This window comes from Euprymna scolopes, chromosome 14 (assembly GCF_053919585.1).
Source record: "Euprymna scolopes isolate OS-2025 chromosome 14, ASM5391958v1, whole genome shotgun sequence".
Taxonomy (NCBI): Eukaryota; Metazoa; Mollusca; class Cephalopoda; order Sepiida; family Sepiolidae; genus Euprymna; species Euprymna scolopes.
The window spans coordinates 54,351,376-54,368,254 of NC_136495.1; the positions used below are offsets into that span (position 1 = coordinate 54,351,376).

The 16,879-nt window shown below is 33.4% G+C and overlaps 1 protein-coding gene across 3 annotated transcripts in view; it reads right to left on the reverse strand.

The window, feature by feature from the left end:
* LOC145293022 (chitotriosidase-1-like) overlaps positions 1-16,879 on the reverse strand; it is a 63,460-nt gene that overhangs the window by 28,439 nt on the left and 18,142 nt on the right. Inside the window, exon 1 of one of the 3 annotated variants that reach the window (XM_080139305.1) lies at positions 5,239-5,436. The exons of 1 other annotated variant lie outside the window; for it this stretch is intronic. In XM_080139305.1, the coding sequence (XP_079995431.1) occupies positions 5,239-5,288 (50 nt within the window). In that variant the 5' untranslated portion in view covers positions 5,289-5,436. Of the gene's footprint in view, positions 1-1,177; positions 1,288-5,238; positions 5,437-16,879 lie in introns of those variants that run through there. One more of the 3 variants, XM_080139306.1, reaches the window with a different exon arrangement.

The window sequence follows — 16,879 nt, forward strand, 5'->3', positions numbered from 1 at the left end:
TATATTTTAATAATGCAAAGTAGACAAAAATATATTTTAATAATGCAAAATAGACAAAAATATATTTTAATAATGCAAAGTAGACAAAAATATATTTTAATAATGCAAAATAGACAAAAATATATTTTAATAATGCAAAATAGACAAAAATATATTTTAATAATGCAAAGTAGACAAAAATATATTTTAATAATGCAAAGTAGACAAAAATATATTTTAATAATGCAAAGTAGACAAAAATATATTTTAATAATGCAAAGTAGACAAAAATATATTTTAATAATGCAAAATAGACAAAAATATATTTTAATAATGCAAAATAGACAAAAATATATTTTAAACTGAAAATGATTTTCCCACTAAAAGTCAACAAACTCTTGAGATCCCAGCATTTTCTACAAAAAGGGATTCATATAGAGAGTCAAGGTGTTAAACAGCAGAAACAAAACAACCGACATTCTTCGGCAGATGTCTCCTCTTCTAGTATATCAAGTGAATAGTGGTGGGGAAGAAAAATAATCTCAACTTACATATGATTAATTATTGATTTTTTTGTTGTTGTTTTTTTTTTTATTTACTAATGAGTCATAACTAGGGCTAGGACAACAGCATATTCTTTTCATTGTTTTTACTCTCGAGTAATATATACGACACAGTTAGACACAGTTAATCAACCGAGAACCACATCACTCTACATAAAAAACATATAAGATATCAATGGATATATACCTGAGAATCAAAACAAGGAAAAGAATATGCTGTTGTCATAGCCCTAGTCACAACTTATCAAGTTCTAAAAGCCATTTAAGGATAAAGGACAATAGCCAAACCAGAAAACAGCATTTCTTCCCCTTTTGTCAGAAACACGTTCTATGGAATGTGAGGACTAAAAGATAAAATATGGGGGAAGCAAGAGTTACAAGGCTGATGAAAGTAAACACCCAAGAACCATTTTCTCCTTTCTCTCACGCCAGTTTTCTTTTAAAGGCATGTTAACTATTGTTGAATTATTATAAGTTTACCATTTTATTGACTGATGGAGTGGGGGGAGGTGAGCAGAAAGAAAGAAGAGGGGGGAAAATGTTAGGAGGAAAGATGGGGGGGAGAAATGGAAAAGAGAGGGGGAGAGAAAGAGAGGGGGTAGGGAAGGAGCAGTTGAGTATTATGGCATACCAACCATTTTATGTCAAAGTCTGACAGGTTTTTGTTGTACAATTGATTTGTAGATTATTTTTTTTGTTGTTGTTGTACAATTGATTTGTAGATTATTTTTTGTTGTTGTTGTACAATTGATTTGTAGATTATTTTTTTTGTTGTTGCACAATTGATTTGTAGATTTTTTTTTGTTGTTGTTGTACAATTGATTTGTAGATTATTTTTTTTGTTGTTGTACAATTGATTTGTAGATTATTTTTTTGTTGTTGTACAATTGATTTGTAGATTATTTTTTGTTGTTGTTGTACAATTGATTTGTAGATTATTTTTTTGTTGTTGTACAATTGATTTGTAGATTATTTTTTTTTTGTTGTTGTACAATTGATTTGTAGATTATTTTTTTGTTGTTGTTGTACAATTGATTTGTAGATTATTTTTTTTGTTGTTGTACAATTGATTTGTAGATTATTTTTGTTGTTGTTGTACAATTGATTTGTAGATTATTTTTTTTTGTTGTACAATTGATTTGTAGATTATTTTTTTTTGTTGTACAATTGATTTGTAGATTTTTTTTTTTTTTGTTGTACAATTGATTTGTAGATTATTTTTTTTGTTGTTGTACAATTGATTTGTAGATTATTTTTTTGTTGTTGTTGTACAATTGATTTGTAGATTAATTTTTTGTTGTACAATTGATTTGTAGATTCATTTTCTTTAAAGATATTTTTGTTACGTACAGCAGCTGTACTTCTCAAATGGTCACTCATTTAAATACTGGCTGGGTTTAATATTGCTTAACTTCAGTGATCTTATAGGGGTAGTGCGTTAATGAGATTATAGTCATATAACTTACATATGATAGCACATTCATATACACATATTGACAAAATGAACACAGGAAAATTACACACACACACACACACACACACACACACACACACACACACACACACACACAGAGACTTGCCCTTTTCTCGCCTGTCAAAACAAAGGAAAACAATCAAACTTTATACAAAAAATAAAACTTACGTAAGAAACGAACAAATTCACGCATACAAAAAACTTTGTTGATAAACACAAATCAGTAATTCGCATTGTTTATATTTTGTCATTTTATAAAAACATTTCAGAATTGTTTTAGATAGGGATTGGTAAGCATAAATATTGCAGTCGGAGTAGAACATGAGAAAAATTCTGGATAGTTATTAAAAATGATTTTATGTTTTTGTTAAATACTTGTATTATTATTATTATTATTATTATTATTATTATTATTATTATTATTATTATTATTATTATTAATAAATATTAATTAAATAAGGAATCATACCAAATTAAAATTAGAATTTCGTTTTTAGATAAACACGACATCAGATCAAATTTGGTGGCCATTTTGTTTGATTTAGCTTATTCACATAATGCTGACCAATTTCAAGTATCCTTTTCTCAATTTTACATGCATAATACTTACTGGATTTTAAATGGACACGATTCCTCATTTCATAATGTATAACATAAACAATGTAAAACCATTTGTAGCCGATACAGAATTTTTTTTTTTTTTTTTTTGCATTCTCTGGCCGTGGAGAGAATGAGTATTTTTATTATTTGGACTACTCTTATCATCTTGGCTGTTCTTGTCAGTGAGAGTTGAGGACATGTGTTGCATGGAAAGAAATGATATTATAATAATACGATTGATATATAATGTTAGTCTTAAAAAAGGCTTAAATCTAATGACTTTATGTCTGAAAAGTATAGGGATATGTGTGTAAAAGAGGATAATGGATGATGAATAGATTAATTTCGATGGTATGACCATGTTGAAAGAATAGATGAGATATTTGGGTTAGTAGCTGTAGAACAGTTGAGGTAGTAGGTTCAGAGGGGAAAGTAAAGGAAAACATGGTGGGGTGATAAAAATGGATTTGAGAGGAAGAGGGATAAATAATGACCTGGACAGAGCCAAGTTATTTTAGAAGTCACTTTCTTTAAGCTGTTCAACACATGCCAGCATATAAAATAGAGGAGATGTGTGCAAAACAGGAGACCTTAATGGTTTGGTCACGTTGCTCGAGGGAGAAGAGATTTCGATTTCTTATTTTCATACAAAGTTTCATTTTTCACATTGTTTATAACTCACATAAAAGTTTTGGAACTCTATTATTCAGAATTAGCGTGGAGGACAGGTTCAACACAAGACAATGTCAGAAACTAAAAATGGCCTCTAACAAAATTATAATTTCCTTTTCTTTCTTTCTTTCTTTCTTTCTTTTTTTTTTTTTTTTTTGCAAGATATACCTATCTGTTTTGGATGTCGTGGTGAAGTCAATTTTAGTTTTAAATTTTTATTTGTTTGCACATTTTTAAAACTTATACAGAAAAAGAAAATTGTATTTGTAAGGGAGACAACTATTTTCATATTCTTTGATTAAAAATGTGAGTTGTTCCCCTTGCCGATTTTGATTTTTTTTCGGTCGTAACTGAAAAATGTTTCCATTTTACCATTTATTCTGGTTGGACTACATTTTTTAAAATAAAATGCAGTGAAGTATTATATTATAGTGACAATAACACGGTATAACATAAACAAATGAAAATTATCTAGTTAGAATCAAAGTTTGATATGCCAACTTAATTATTAACCAGGTTCAACTTTTTAAAATCTCACAAAATATTGTTATATGTTAGATTATACTAGAAAAATGGGTAACCTATTGAGTTTGCGTTAGACTGCTTGAATAAAGAAAAGTGCACAATCAGTTTTAATTGAAATGGATAAAACAAAATCCAAAATCAATCTCTTTCTACTTGCAATATCTCTCTTCCTTTTCCAAGTACGAGTTAAATAATATTACTATTCCTGATGATATTCCCCCTTTTTTATAATGGACTCTTCCAATCTATTGATCTTTCCTTTCTTTATTACCTTTGACTGTTAATAAACAGTGAGTGGTGGAAGCAAGGGTGATAGATGGCATATCGAATAGGAGTGCAGGGGCGGGGGGTCAAACAAGCAGAGTGAGAAAGGATAAGAGTGATAGACGAAAACTTAGAAAGAACTAGATTAGCACAAAGGCTTGTTTCACAAACTAGCAAGCTATGGAATATCCAGAAATGTCTTCAACCATCAAATCCTTACTCTTTAATACATCTATGAAAATTGTTGTTGATGATGAGCAGAAGTTTGAAGCGCATGAATGTCGACATGCATCAGGGATCTATTCTGCACTCAACCTTGGCAACACTTCCAAGATTTGTTTCTCTCGCTTCTGACTGCAAGCATGTCGTCCAATAGGAAAAAAGGTAATTGATTACTTCTAAAACATCTCAACATAAACTTCTCCCATTTCACCACCAACGGTCTGATCCTCAATTACTCTCAATTGAAATGAATGGTTCTCTCTTTGAAGAAGCTCCTTCCTTTGATAAGCTTCTAAGACTAACCTTTACTCCAAACCTAAAATGGGTGACTTACATCAAATCTGTTGCTAAGGTTTCTGCAACAATGGTTGGATTATTTGATCACCCCAAAAGGTATCTCCCTCCTGACAAGAGTCAAATATGTCCTACTGGGGAGCTGCGGTTAAAAGCTAGCTTTCCTGCCTTGACAGGTACAAAACCTACTTCGAAATCTAGTGGAGAATATCCTCATCTTTTTCCTACAGCTTCTTTCACACAGAAGAAGAGTTGCTTTCTGAACCTTATGGTTATTTTCATGGTAGGTGCTTAGCTGAGCTCCAGTCTATGGTTCTTCCAGTAAAACATCCACAACAAAAACTCGTTTAGCTACACCCACTGTAAGTAATCTTCCTTTCTCTCTCCATGTACCTAAAACTAAAAAAAAACTTCCATAAGTAAAGTTCCTTTCCAAAAAATTATTTGTGGAGTACAATACCATGAGGCTGCTTTCTAGCCGATTATAACATTGCCATTTTCAAGTCCAGTGTTAACAATTTCTAGCTGAGCCGTCCTCTTAAATAAGGCTAGTCTCAAACATTTGTTATTAATCCTCAAGTTGTTGTTTCACTGTCCTCCTTGAAAAGGAATTAATACATTGTTATTAGCCTGAGGTGCCCTTACCGGTGAATGCTGACAGGGTTACTCAGGCATTTTTGTAGGCCAGAGTGCATTTACTCAACTGTGCTGGCTTTTCAAAATCATACTTGACCTTGTGTCTAACTTCTTGGCAAGAAAGTAAATAATTTGTTTTTGTTGGTGAATTCATTGAAGAGATTTTGTGTAGGTTAGTCCATTGGAAAATTACCTTAAGAGGTAGTCATACTACTACTACTACTACTACGAAAAAACGCAAGGACGGTTCACATGACAAAATGTGATAAGTGAAGTAGAATTTCTTATTTCAGCAAATTAGGAATGGGTGGGATGTTAGCATGATACATTCTGAAAACAACTACATAAGTATCTGTTCCTCACCCCCTCCATATACACACCGGAAGTCAGACACTTCATACCCCCACCCCCGGTCCTGCAACACACTCATAATAATTGTTTCTCCTGGTCAATTTAAAGATGTCCTTGTAACTTTTGTTAATACTGCGATGTCATTTGCAAAACTCATTTTAAAAAGGAAAGATTCTGCAGGAAATAAAGATACACCTCGCCCTCGTGTGTATGTGTGTGTGTGGGGGGGGTGATATATATATATATATATATATATATATATATATATATATATATATATATAAACTAGTAGGCCACCCAGTGTTGCTAAAATAAAATATAGTATTTTAATTCATCCAGATTTTGTGTCTATTATTATAAAGCAAATTCTGAATGCAATTTGGACACCTCTAATAGAGAGAGAAAACCTTGAATAACAACATATGTTTAACATTAACAAAAACCAACTAAGAATTGTCCTAGTAACATATGGCCGAGTGGTCCTAGACGTTGTATCAAAGTTTACAGTTACCCAAAGGTGCTGAGTTCAACCCAGAACGAAGGCGGTGAAAAGTAACATTCAAAACAGAGAATCAGCATGGTACCCCTGTAATAATAATAAAGGGTTGAGTTCGAGACAAAACACCTGATGAAGGCCGGAGGGCAAAACGGCCGAAACGTGGTGACTATAACAACCAAGATGAGAAAGTCAGTCCGACAATCTCAATAAATGAAAACACCTCATCTCAACAATACAGCAAATTCTATATTGATTATTATATTGTACCTAATATATATAGTAATGATTTCAAAAGTTAATAAAAAGTGAACTTGGTACTGGAATCGAAACCAAAACCTTCAATGCTCCAACCTTTGTCGTTACCGTCTGAACTATCAACTTCAAGCCAAAAATATATATGTATGCATGCTCAGAAGTTAGTGGATTTACTCCTCTTAAGGTCAACTGCTTTTTTTTTTCTTTTCAATTTTGACCCTTTAGCAGCTATTTTCACAGCTAAAAACCAAATGGAAAGTGTTCTCGAGGTCTAAATACCCTACAGATCGAGTTTCAAATCTGTAGACTCAATATTCAGAGAGGAGTTTGATAGAGACGTTTTGCACACACACTGAAAAAGTCACTTTTATATGAGCATGTCAATGTGTTAGAACGTTTTCGTCCTAAATTCTACCTAATTATGCACGATTTAGAAACTATGCCTAATAAGAAGTAAGCATAACTATTAAATGAAACCAATTATCTAATAAGAAACCATAAAAAAATAAATAATTAATTAAAGCTCGTTTTTCAAAGGAATATGCAAATTAGTTAACCTTCATGAAGTCGCTTGCATATCTATGACTGAGTATATTAAGAAGTTTGTTTTAATAATTTTTTAATAGATAAAGTAGGCTTTTAATATCAATGTCAGAGCAAGAAAAAACTCAACTTTATAGGTATATAGAAGATTATTATTTCATGCACATGAACATAATAATATAAAATAATATATATTTTCCATTATTTGCTTCAACAGTGCTTCATGAGTAGAGCTCATATATATATATATATATATATATATATATATATATATATATATAGTCATCCACATACAGTACTGTTTTGCTGTTTCACAGCTCATCAGTGCGGCTAGACAGGCAACTGCCTCAAGCCAGGATTGAATACATATATATAGAATAAATGACAAAAAGTTATATTCCAAAATTCATGATGTTGACCATCTTATAATTTATTCCTTTCAGTTGACTTATACAATTCTTAACAGTATCTGTTTCGTAGTGCAAAATCGATCACTTAATTATTATACCAATCAGTGAATCTATTATGCCCTTAACTCATCAGAAGAAATAGCAACAATCAATCCGTCAAAAGGAAATGAAGTGTGATTTGATATGATTAAAACCCGAAAATTAGAAGAGAAGCTGCAAATACTTTTATATTTTCCCATTACGCAGCTCTCTAAAATAACAATAATTTGTAAACATTACTTGCCACTAAAATTAACCGTAACATTAATGCAAGGTTGTTATGGCCATATTATAAATATAGAAATAAAAATTAAAAAATTCTTTTTAAAAAAATTAATTATGTGAAATAGTGAAATCTAATTTAGGAACTCAACGAATGGGATATATAAAAATTTTTTTAAATGGCTAAGGGTTTTTTGTGGAAACTTCTTATGACTTTGTTCTTAAATAAGGATACGAAAATTAGGTGATATATTAATATTTATGTAGTAGAGATTTAGAAGGCTATCACTATGCGAGGAATGAGATATAGTTGGTGTTGGTGAAATAAGTACATACACATATGTTTATATATACATATATTTATTCAGTTGTATTAAATACAAATGTCTTACTTGTTATGTCAGCGACAATATCCATAATAATTTCGGAAAAAATTCCCTTTTCAAATGGTAGACGTGACAGATCGATTCAAAGCATGCTAGATGATGGAGCAGAAATTGAATAGCTGTGTGAAGCCTCGGAGCAAATGTAGGGAGGGGATTTATGTATGGCCTGATTAGGTAATTAACATATATTTTTGTTTCTTTTTTTATAAAATTTTTTTGTATATATATATATTTTTATTTATTTATTATTTTTTTTAGTTTATAACTTGTTGCTTTAGCGTAAGCTTTTTTAAAATTTTGTATATTCTCTGTCTATTTTGTTGTCTTTATTATTATTATTTTTATTTATTTATTTTTTTCCTGCTGCTATGTATTAGGTGGAATGACTTGGTGTATCTAGGTCACTAGTCGCTAGTAAGCTGGTGCAGGTTAGCTTTTGAAGGAGAGAAGTAGAAGTGGGATGTGAGAGAGGAGGGAGGGAGTACGGGATGGGGCACTGGCAGTTGGGGTGTTTAGGTTAGGGGTGCGGTTGTTAAGAATAGGAAGATAGGTGGAAAGGGGGCACTGGATTGACATTCCTTGGGAATTGTTAATTTATTTATTTTAATAAAACTATAAGTGGTAAAAGATGAGACATTTTTTTTATTTTATTCTTTATTATTATTGTTTATTAATTTATTTGTGTTTATTGTTAGTGTTTATTTGGGTTTGAATAGGTGGGTTAGCTTAAATCAAAAGTTTTTTTTTAAAATTGATTTATGTTACTTCAGTTAACTATTTTTTATTATTTCTGTTTTATATATTTATTAAGTTTCTTTTATTTTTTATATATAATTTATATGGGAGGGGGCTTGTAGTAAGGCCCTGTCTGGACAGTGAGTTGGTGTATGAGCGGTGGTGTACCTGTTCTAAGGGTTAGGGTTGTAATGGTAAGTCTATGGTGGGAGCCGTATGTAAAATTATATAATGAATGATGAGCCAAGCTCCAGTCTGTTGTTGAGTTCTGGCCGTAATTTGGATATTAGTAATGATTCCTTTATGTGAAGATTCCCAATATTGCGTTCTGTGGTTAAAATATCGACTTTAATAGATATATTAGTGTTTCTGCAAGTGTTGAGGTGTTTGTGGAATGATGATGCTTGTGTTTGTGTGTGTTCCTTGATTCTTATGTGTAGGGGTCTCATGGTGCTGCCCACGTAGAATTTTCCACAGGCAGAGCATTCTAGTTTGTAGACTACGTGTGTGCAGTGGCAGATGGTTGTAGGGTATACTGGGCAATTTGTCACTGTGCATGGTAGTGGGTCCTCGTTGTGCTTGCGTTTAGAAAGCTTCTGTCTAAGGGATGGTCCAGAGTGGGCTAGCTGCATATTGAGACCCTCCCTTCTGATAGCCCTGCGGATAGCTGTTGTAATCTTGTCGCTGATATGGGGCATTTTAAGGAAGCAGGTATTGGTGGGGAAGCTTCTTACACGTTTTCTCATGTTCCAGAGGTGTTTAATGACAGTACTGGGGTATCTGTTTGTCTCTAGGACCTGGTGGAACTGTTTTGTGCGTTCTATCTTATTTTTTGGCTTACTGCACTTGTTTTGAATGCAGATGATCTCATTCCTTGCCTATCCGATAATGGCCTTAATATTTTAATGGGCTTTCCGTGGAGGTTACCTCAAGGGTAAATGTTTCTCACATGCTTTTCCCGTTAAGGGAATTTTTTCTTTCTTTTTTTTCTTTCTCTTCAAACAATGTTCTATTATCAAGAGTGTTTTTATTCATAAAGTCTGAAGAAATGCTGTTTTTTTTTAAATTTTCAAACGATATAATGTTTGAAATGGTCGACCGGGCATGAAAACAATTGTAACTTAAAATGAAATACACTTTTTGTTGCTATCAACACCTTTTTTGAAGTCTTGATTTTGCATACACAGTATATTAATGCTCAATTATGAAATATAATTTTGTAGCTTACTTTTTAAGTCATCTCTTTTTGGCTTAAAACTTATTGGTATATGAAAATTTACTGGATTACATGAACTCAGTATATTACATACAAGTATATATATATATATATATATATATATATATATATATATATATGGGGTATTTTTTAGAGGCAGCAAACTTTAAATTGACAACTCTGTTTTCTTTAATTGCAGATTTGGCAACTATCAGTTGTTTTGAAATTAGCTTGGTTTGGCAATTCATCATGAAGAGACTGACATCTGAGAAGTGTTGTAAATTGTGCAAATAAGTTGCTGGAATCTATGTTAAATAGAGAAGTAATCAACCATCTCAGCAAAAATAACCTTCTTAGTGACACACAATATGGTTTCCGGTCTGCTAGATCTACAGCAGATGTGCTTACAGTTATATCTCATAGGATTAGCGAATCTCTCAATGGAGGCAACCTTTCTAGGGCAATTGCTCTTGATATATCTTAGGCCTTTGATAGGGTATGGCATAAAGGTTTACTTCACAAGATCTCTAGCTATGGTATAGCTGGAAATGTCTTCTCAATTATTAAATCATTTCTTTCTGATAGGTTCATAAGAGTAGTAGTTGATGGGTAGAAATCAGAAGCTCACAGTATTAATGCTGAAGTCCCTCAGGGGTCCATCCTGGGTCCAACTCTTTTCCTGATCTACATTAATGATCTTCCAAATCACATCCTTACATCATTTGTAGACATTTATGCTGATGACACTACCATTTATGGTAGCATATCTAAGACAGTAAACGACTAAGTTCTTTCCAATTCTCTCTCCTCTGATCTTGAGCATGTGCTACAATGGCGACAGGAGTGGCTGGTTACTTTTAATGCATCTAAAACCAAGCTTCTCTCTTTACATCATCAACGTTCTGATCCACATCTGGCATCAATTGAAATGAATGGCTCGCTTCTTGAGGAAGCCTCAAGTTTTGACAAACTTCTGGGCTTGATCTTTACTCCTGATCTTAAATGGAACTCGTACATCAAATCTGTTGCCAAGGCTGCTGGAAAAATGGTGGGATCCTTCTATCGATCCAGTAGATATCTCACTGCTCTTTCAATTCTCTGTATATATAAGAGCCAGGTACATCCAAGGATGGAATACTATTGCTACATCTGGGCAGGAGCTGCTAGAAAGAACATGTCCCGCCTTGATAGAGTTCAAAATAGACTTTGTAGCCTCGTAGGAGATGTCCTTTTCTCTTCCCTGCAACCTCTATCTCACAGAAGAGATGTTGCGAGTTTGTCTCTGCTGTATCGTTATTTTCATGGAAAGTGTTCAACTGAGCTTCAATCTATGGTGTCCCCTCGCCAAACTTTCACAAGAAACACTTGTCTAGCTGAAAACACTATCAATAATTCCCCCACTCTTTATCTGTGCCTAAACCTAAATGTAGATTCCATGAACAAAGCTTCTTTCTTAGAACTGCACGCCTGTGGAATTGTCTTCCATTTTCCTGCTTTCCAGCTGACTATAATATGGTTGTCTTCAAGTCTAACGTAAACAAGTTCTTAATGAGCCGTTCCACTTGTTAACAAATTTACTGAATTTCCATTACTAACGATTACTATATTGTCCAATTTCTACTGTACATTCATTAACCCGTGGCCTCTTGGCCTTGATAAGTGGTGATGCCTATGTAAAAAAAAAGAAAATATAAACAAATAATTTCTCAAAATGAACCTATCAATTGGCCACCTCGTTCATACGAATTAACCCCCATTAGATAATTTTCCTTTGGGATATGTAAAGTCCCATGTCTATGCTGATACACCAGACACAATAGACTACTTGGAAGACAACATTTGTTGTGTTATTATCAAAATACAGCTTAATTTAATACGCAAAATTTGCGAAAATTGGACCTCTAGATTATGCCATATATGTGTGAGATGCAGGGGCATATGCCCAAAATTGTATATAAATTATAAATGCCAAAAATTAATCTTTGGAATAGACCACATATTTGTATCATGCAAATACTTTTCTGGGATTTATTTTAATTTAAAGTTTGTTATCTCTAAAAAAATAAAGAAAGAAATACCCTTTATTATCATAATGAAATGTTTTAAGCGGGTTTTATTATTTCAACAGGCGGTACTACCTACAGTTTGAATCATTGATAATATACTTGTTGAGAGAACTATATTTTCTTTGAAATTTCAATGATTTACGAGTGTGGAGGGATTATCTCTCATTCATTCGGTTCCTAGGCAGTGGCTAGGGAAATGCCCCTCAAATATGGTGGTTAGCTGCAGACACTCATAAGCAGTTCTAAACCAACTGGCAGTCTACCCAGAGAGTGTATATGGAATATGCTCTCATCAGGTGTTTTTTGTTTGATGTTTTTTTTTACAAAGGTGTCACCACTTATCAAGGCCCGAAGGCCACTTGAGAATAAAGGGTTAATAGTGTATGGTGGTCACTGAGACAACAACGTAGTGATTATTAGTTGTGGAAATTGGATAGAATTTGATTATTTAAGGGGACGGATCAACAAGAACTTGTTTATATTAAACTTGAAGATGACCATGTTGTAGTCAGCTGGAAAGCAGGCCAGCAGAACAGAGTTCCACAGGAAAGCAGTTCTAAGAAAGAATCTTTGTTCATGAAATTTGTATTTAGATTTATGCATTGAAAAGGAGTGGGGGAAATTGTTGATAGTGGCTGTAGCTAGACAGGTGATTTTTTGTGGAAGTTTGGCAAGGTGGGGACTATAGATTGAAGCTCAGGCAAGCATTTGCTATGAAAATAATGATAGAGCAGAGACAGCCTCGCAATGTCTCTTCTGTGAGAAAGAGGTTGCAAGGAAGAGAAAAGCGCATCGCCTACTAGGTCTTTAAGCCAGTTTTGAACTCTATCAAGGGGAAATAGGGCATGCCGAGCAGCTCCCGCCCAGATGTGGCAACAGTATTCCATTTTAGCCTCTTGTACAGGTAAAGGATTATGTCAGAAATGAGATACTTTCTGGAACAGTACAATGATGCAACCATTCTTCCAGTGACCTTGACGACAGATTTGGTGTAAATCTTCCATTTCAGGTCAGGAGTGAAGGTCAGACCCAGAAGTTTATCGACACAGGGAGATTTTTTAAGACAACAGCCATTTCTATCAATTGGGATTAAGTGGGGATCAGAGTGTTGGTGTTGAAAAGATAGAAGCTTGGTTTTGGAGGTGTTAAAATTAACCAGCAACCTTTTGACCCATCACAACACATACTCAAGATCGGAGGAGAGAAACTCAGAGAGATTTTGGTCATTGCTGGCCTTTGAAGTGTTGCCATTGATGGTAGTGTCATCTGTGTAGATATTGAGAAATAAACTTAGAATGTGATTTGGGAAATTGAGGAAGATAAAGAAGAGAGTTAGGTCCAGGATAGATTTTTAAGGCACACCAGTATTGATAATTTGAGCTTTAGACTTCTCCCCGTTGATGACTACTTGTATAGCCCTATCGGAGAGAAAGGATTCGATGTTTGAGAAAACATTTCCAGATGTTTCATAGCTGGACATCTTATAAAATGAACCTTTATGCCAAATCTTATCAAATGTGTTTGTTTTGTCAAGAACTTTTGCTCTAGAGAGGAAAGCCCTGTTGATAGATTTACTGATCCTATGTGAAATTACAGTCAGTACATCAGCTGTATATCTTGCAGGATGGAAACCATATTGCTTGTCACTGAGTAGGTCATTTTTGCTGAGGTGGTTGAAAATTCTTCTATTTAACACAAATTCAAGCAACTTACTCATGACACACGGAAGACTAATTGGTCTGTAGTGAAATGCAGAAGACCAAAGAAATGCATAGTGATGCTCTATTTAAAATTTAGATTTGGCAAATGCTAGCCACCATAAAAGCTGACTGACTGATTTGATTGAGTGTACGCTGATGACCTGATTTGATCACAAAAACTAGTTGAGCAAGGAAGAGCATCATCTGTAAAATCTTTGCTTCTAATAAACCTTCATGGATATTTCAACATGTATAGCTAGCCAACTACTTACACAGAGTTCACCAGTGTGGATAATGCTCCTCAATGTGCACATTAATAGAGATAGATTTTTAAATCATAAAATCATTGAATTTTTATTTTAAAAACTCAAAATTATGAAATTTATTAAAAATTCCATCCAAAAATATTTCTTTTTATTACAACTTTTTTTTGTTTTTGTCTTTTACATTATGGTTCAACGTTTTGTGAATGACTTCCAATTTCTACTGCTTGTTATTTCCCTTGTGCCTATAGAAAGAAAAGAAGTCTCATTCTAACATTAAATAACAGCTTTACTGATTAACTTTGAAAGTGTTATTCTTGTGTAGAGATGTTGATGAATGAGTAGACAGGCTTGTTGAAAGAGGAAGAGAGTTCATGTATGTGTGTGTTTAAGCTTGTAGTAGAAACGTGCATACATGTTATGAACGGGCACAAAAGATTAGAGACAGCACCATAGGAAGATAATAGTTCATTTATGTACTGTATTGAAGTTCGGTTGCCATGCTGGATTGTTTGTATTCTGACTTAGTTGAACCCAGGGCCCAAAGGCTGGGCGAGTTCTGTTGAGTCTCAAGGGAGAAGTTGGGGACAGGTCTGTGATATGTGGAGTTTTTGTCAGTCAAAGATCCAGGAAAGAAAAAGAGAGAAAGAGAGCTGTCGGTCCAATCTTTTATAAATTCAGTCATGTGACTGGAAGCTAGCTGGAAGCAAGCCAGAAAGGAAGTATATTCATAATTTAGAGCTGCAAGAATTTGCTGCCGCTGGTATTCCTTGCAATCCTGTCAGCTACATGCCGCTCACTACAAGTAAGTTATCATCGATTGATCCATCCATGTTTTAAGTGCCTTAATACACGGCCTTTGACCATTGATATTGATGTAAGACACACTTTAGAGTATTTTCAATGACTGATGGTGGGAGAGGTGGTCATATTAGTTAAGACGTCATTGAGCAATGCGATTTCTCATAGTATCCTTCACAGCAAGACTGGCAATTTTCTCCATTTGATGTGCTGCAGTCAGAATTGTGTTGTTTTCATGTTTGTTTTGGAACAATACAAAAGTATAGATTGTCTCACATGTAAAATTATTGGCAACTGCCTGAAGACTCTCCAACTGCCATGAGCAAAGAACCAGTTGTAGATGAATTATTGTATATCCTGGAGTGTAATGAACAGAACATTACATGTCACCTGTATAAGCAGAAGAATTGTGTACATTGGCTATCACAAAAACAAAGGGAAGTGGCTGTTGCAAAGTGGATACTGGATGGATGCGTTAAGTTCAAATCCAATCATTTCCATAGCACCACTTCCACTCATGGATGTTAGCAACCTTCACATGATTCCTAGTGTATGTATCAGATTCTAGAAAGAAGTGAGGAAACCAATGCCAACAAGGGAATCGAACCAGTAAAAAAGTCATACCATAGTGATTTAAATGAAATAAAAAAAATAAATAGACTAGTATTTAGTGAAAAAATCTTTATCTGATAAACAAAAAAAGCTTTTCATTCAGAAATAAAATAAGGACTGGATATTCCAGCAGGTTGTTGCTGCTATGCTTAAAAGAAAGACGGCTAACATCTAATATATAAAATTAAGTTCCAAATCAAAACTACATAGCAATATATCTGACAAATCAATATTTGATTCTAACTAGCCATTGTTTATTACTATTAGTTTTTTTTTGCAACAAAAACTGTACTAATTTATTTATCTTCTTTTTTCAAAAAATATCTATTCTGGCTTGGAAGATTAGTAAAATCAATATGTTCTTTTTTTTAATCATAAGCTAAAAAGCAAAAATTAACTTACTCCATTAATAAAAATATTCACTGCTTCTATATCAGATAAACATTTTTCTACCAAATCATAGCCCTTCATTTGCAGTTAGGAAGACTGCAATACTAAACAGCTGAGGCTGCTTATACGATTGACCAAAGTGTCTAAGTGTTTTAGCGTTAATTACACACCGTTCTACTTGTTAACTAAAGCAGGAGCAGCAGCTACTGTGGCTTTGCTACACGACACTTCTCAGCTACTTTTACAGTTGACAAAGTAATTTGCATTTTATTTCTAACATATGCACTTTTTGTTCGATTACATTAATGAAAGTGGTGCTTCATACCTCCAAATTGTTTTCAGATGTCGGATTGGAATACGGGTTTCAGAAACAAACACTGTTTCTGCAAGCCACCAACCGTATAATTGGAGGAGGGTAATATTTCCGAATGCAATACAGAATTGTAATCACTGAAAGCTACTTAGTCCTTGGGACAGAAGCGACTTCTGAATTTATTTTAAATATGTTGGTCAAGTTTGTTGGTGTCCGGTTTGACAGTATGCCAGCCATTAATGGGTCATTTGATACTGAAATCGTTCAAGTTTGTTTCTATACAATTAATTTGGAGATTAAGTGAAATTTTGCTACTGACCATACCTGCTTTTCCCAAATAGTCACCCGTGTAGTACTGGCCAACTTCAACATCCTTAAGTTTAAACAAACAGAGTAAAAAATAAAATAAGTTATAAAATCAATCAAGTTATAAAATAAAAATATGATTCAAGAAGAACTGGTCTTATTTTTCAAATCGTATTAAGGAGAAAAAAAGAAAAATACTTGGTATCAAATATCAAGACGTAAAAAACGATAAAAAGTGAAGAAAATAAATGTGAATTTCTTTGTGATTGTCAGTTATGTTTGTGAGACTCAAATATTTTAAGTAGAAAATAAAAAAGAAAAAGGTGTGTCATGCAGATGACCATGGCCATGTCTTTGTTGAATGGAAGAAAACAAAATGTCAATTGTGTTGCATAGTTGTCAATTTGAAATAGGATCAATACAGACATAAAACGTATCATATAAAATCTCATGTGTCTGTATATGCGTTTCTCGCCTATATGTAACTTTGATAAATAGACTGAGTTTTTGTTTATTATTAATTCGAACACTTATTGAAATCAA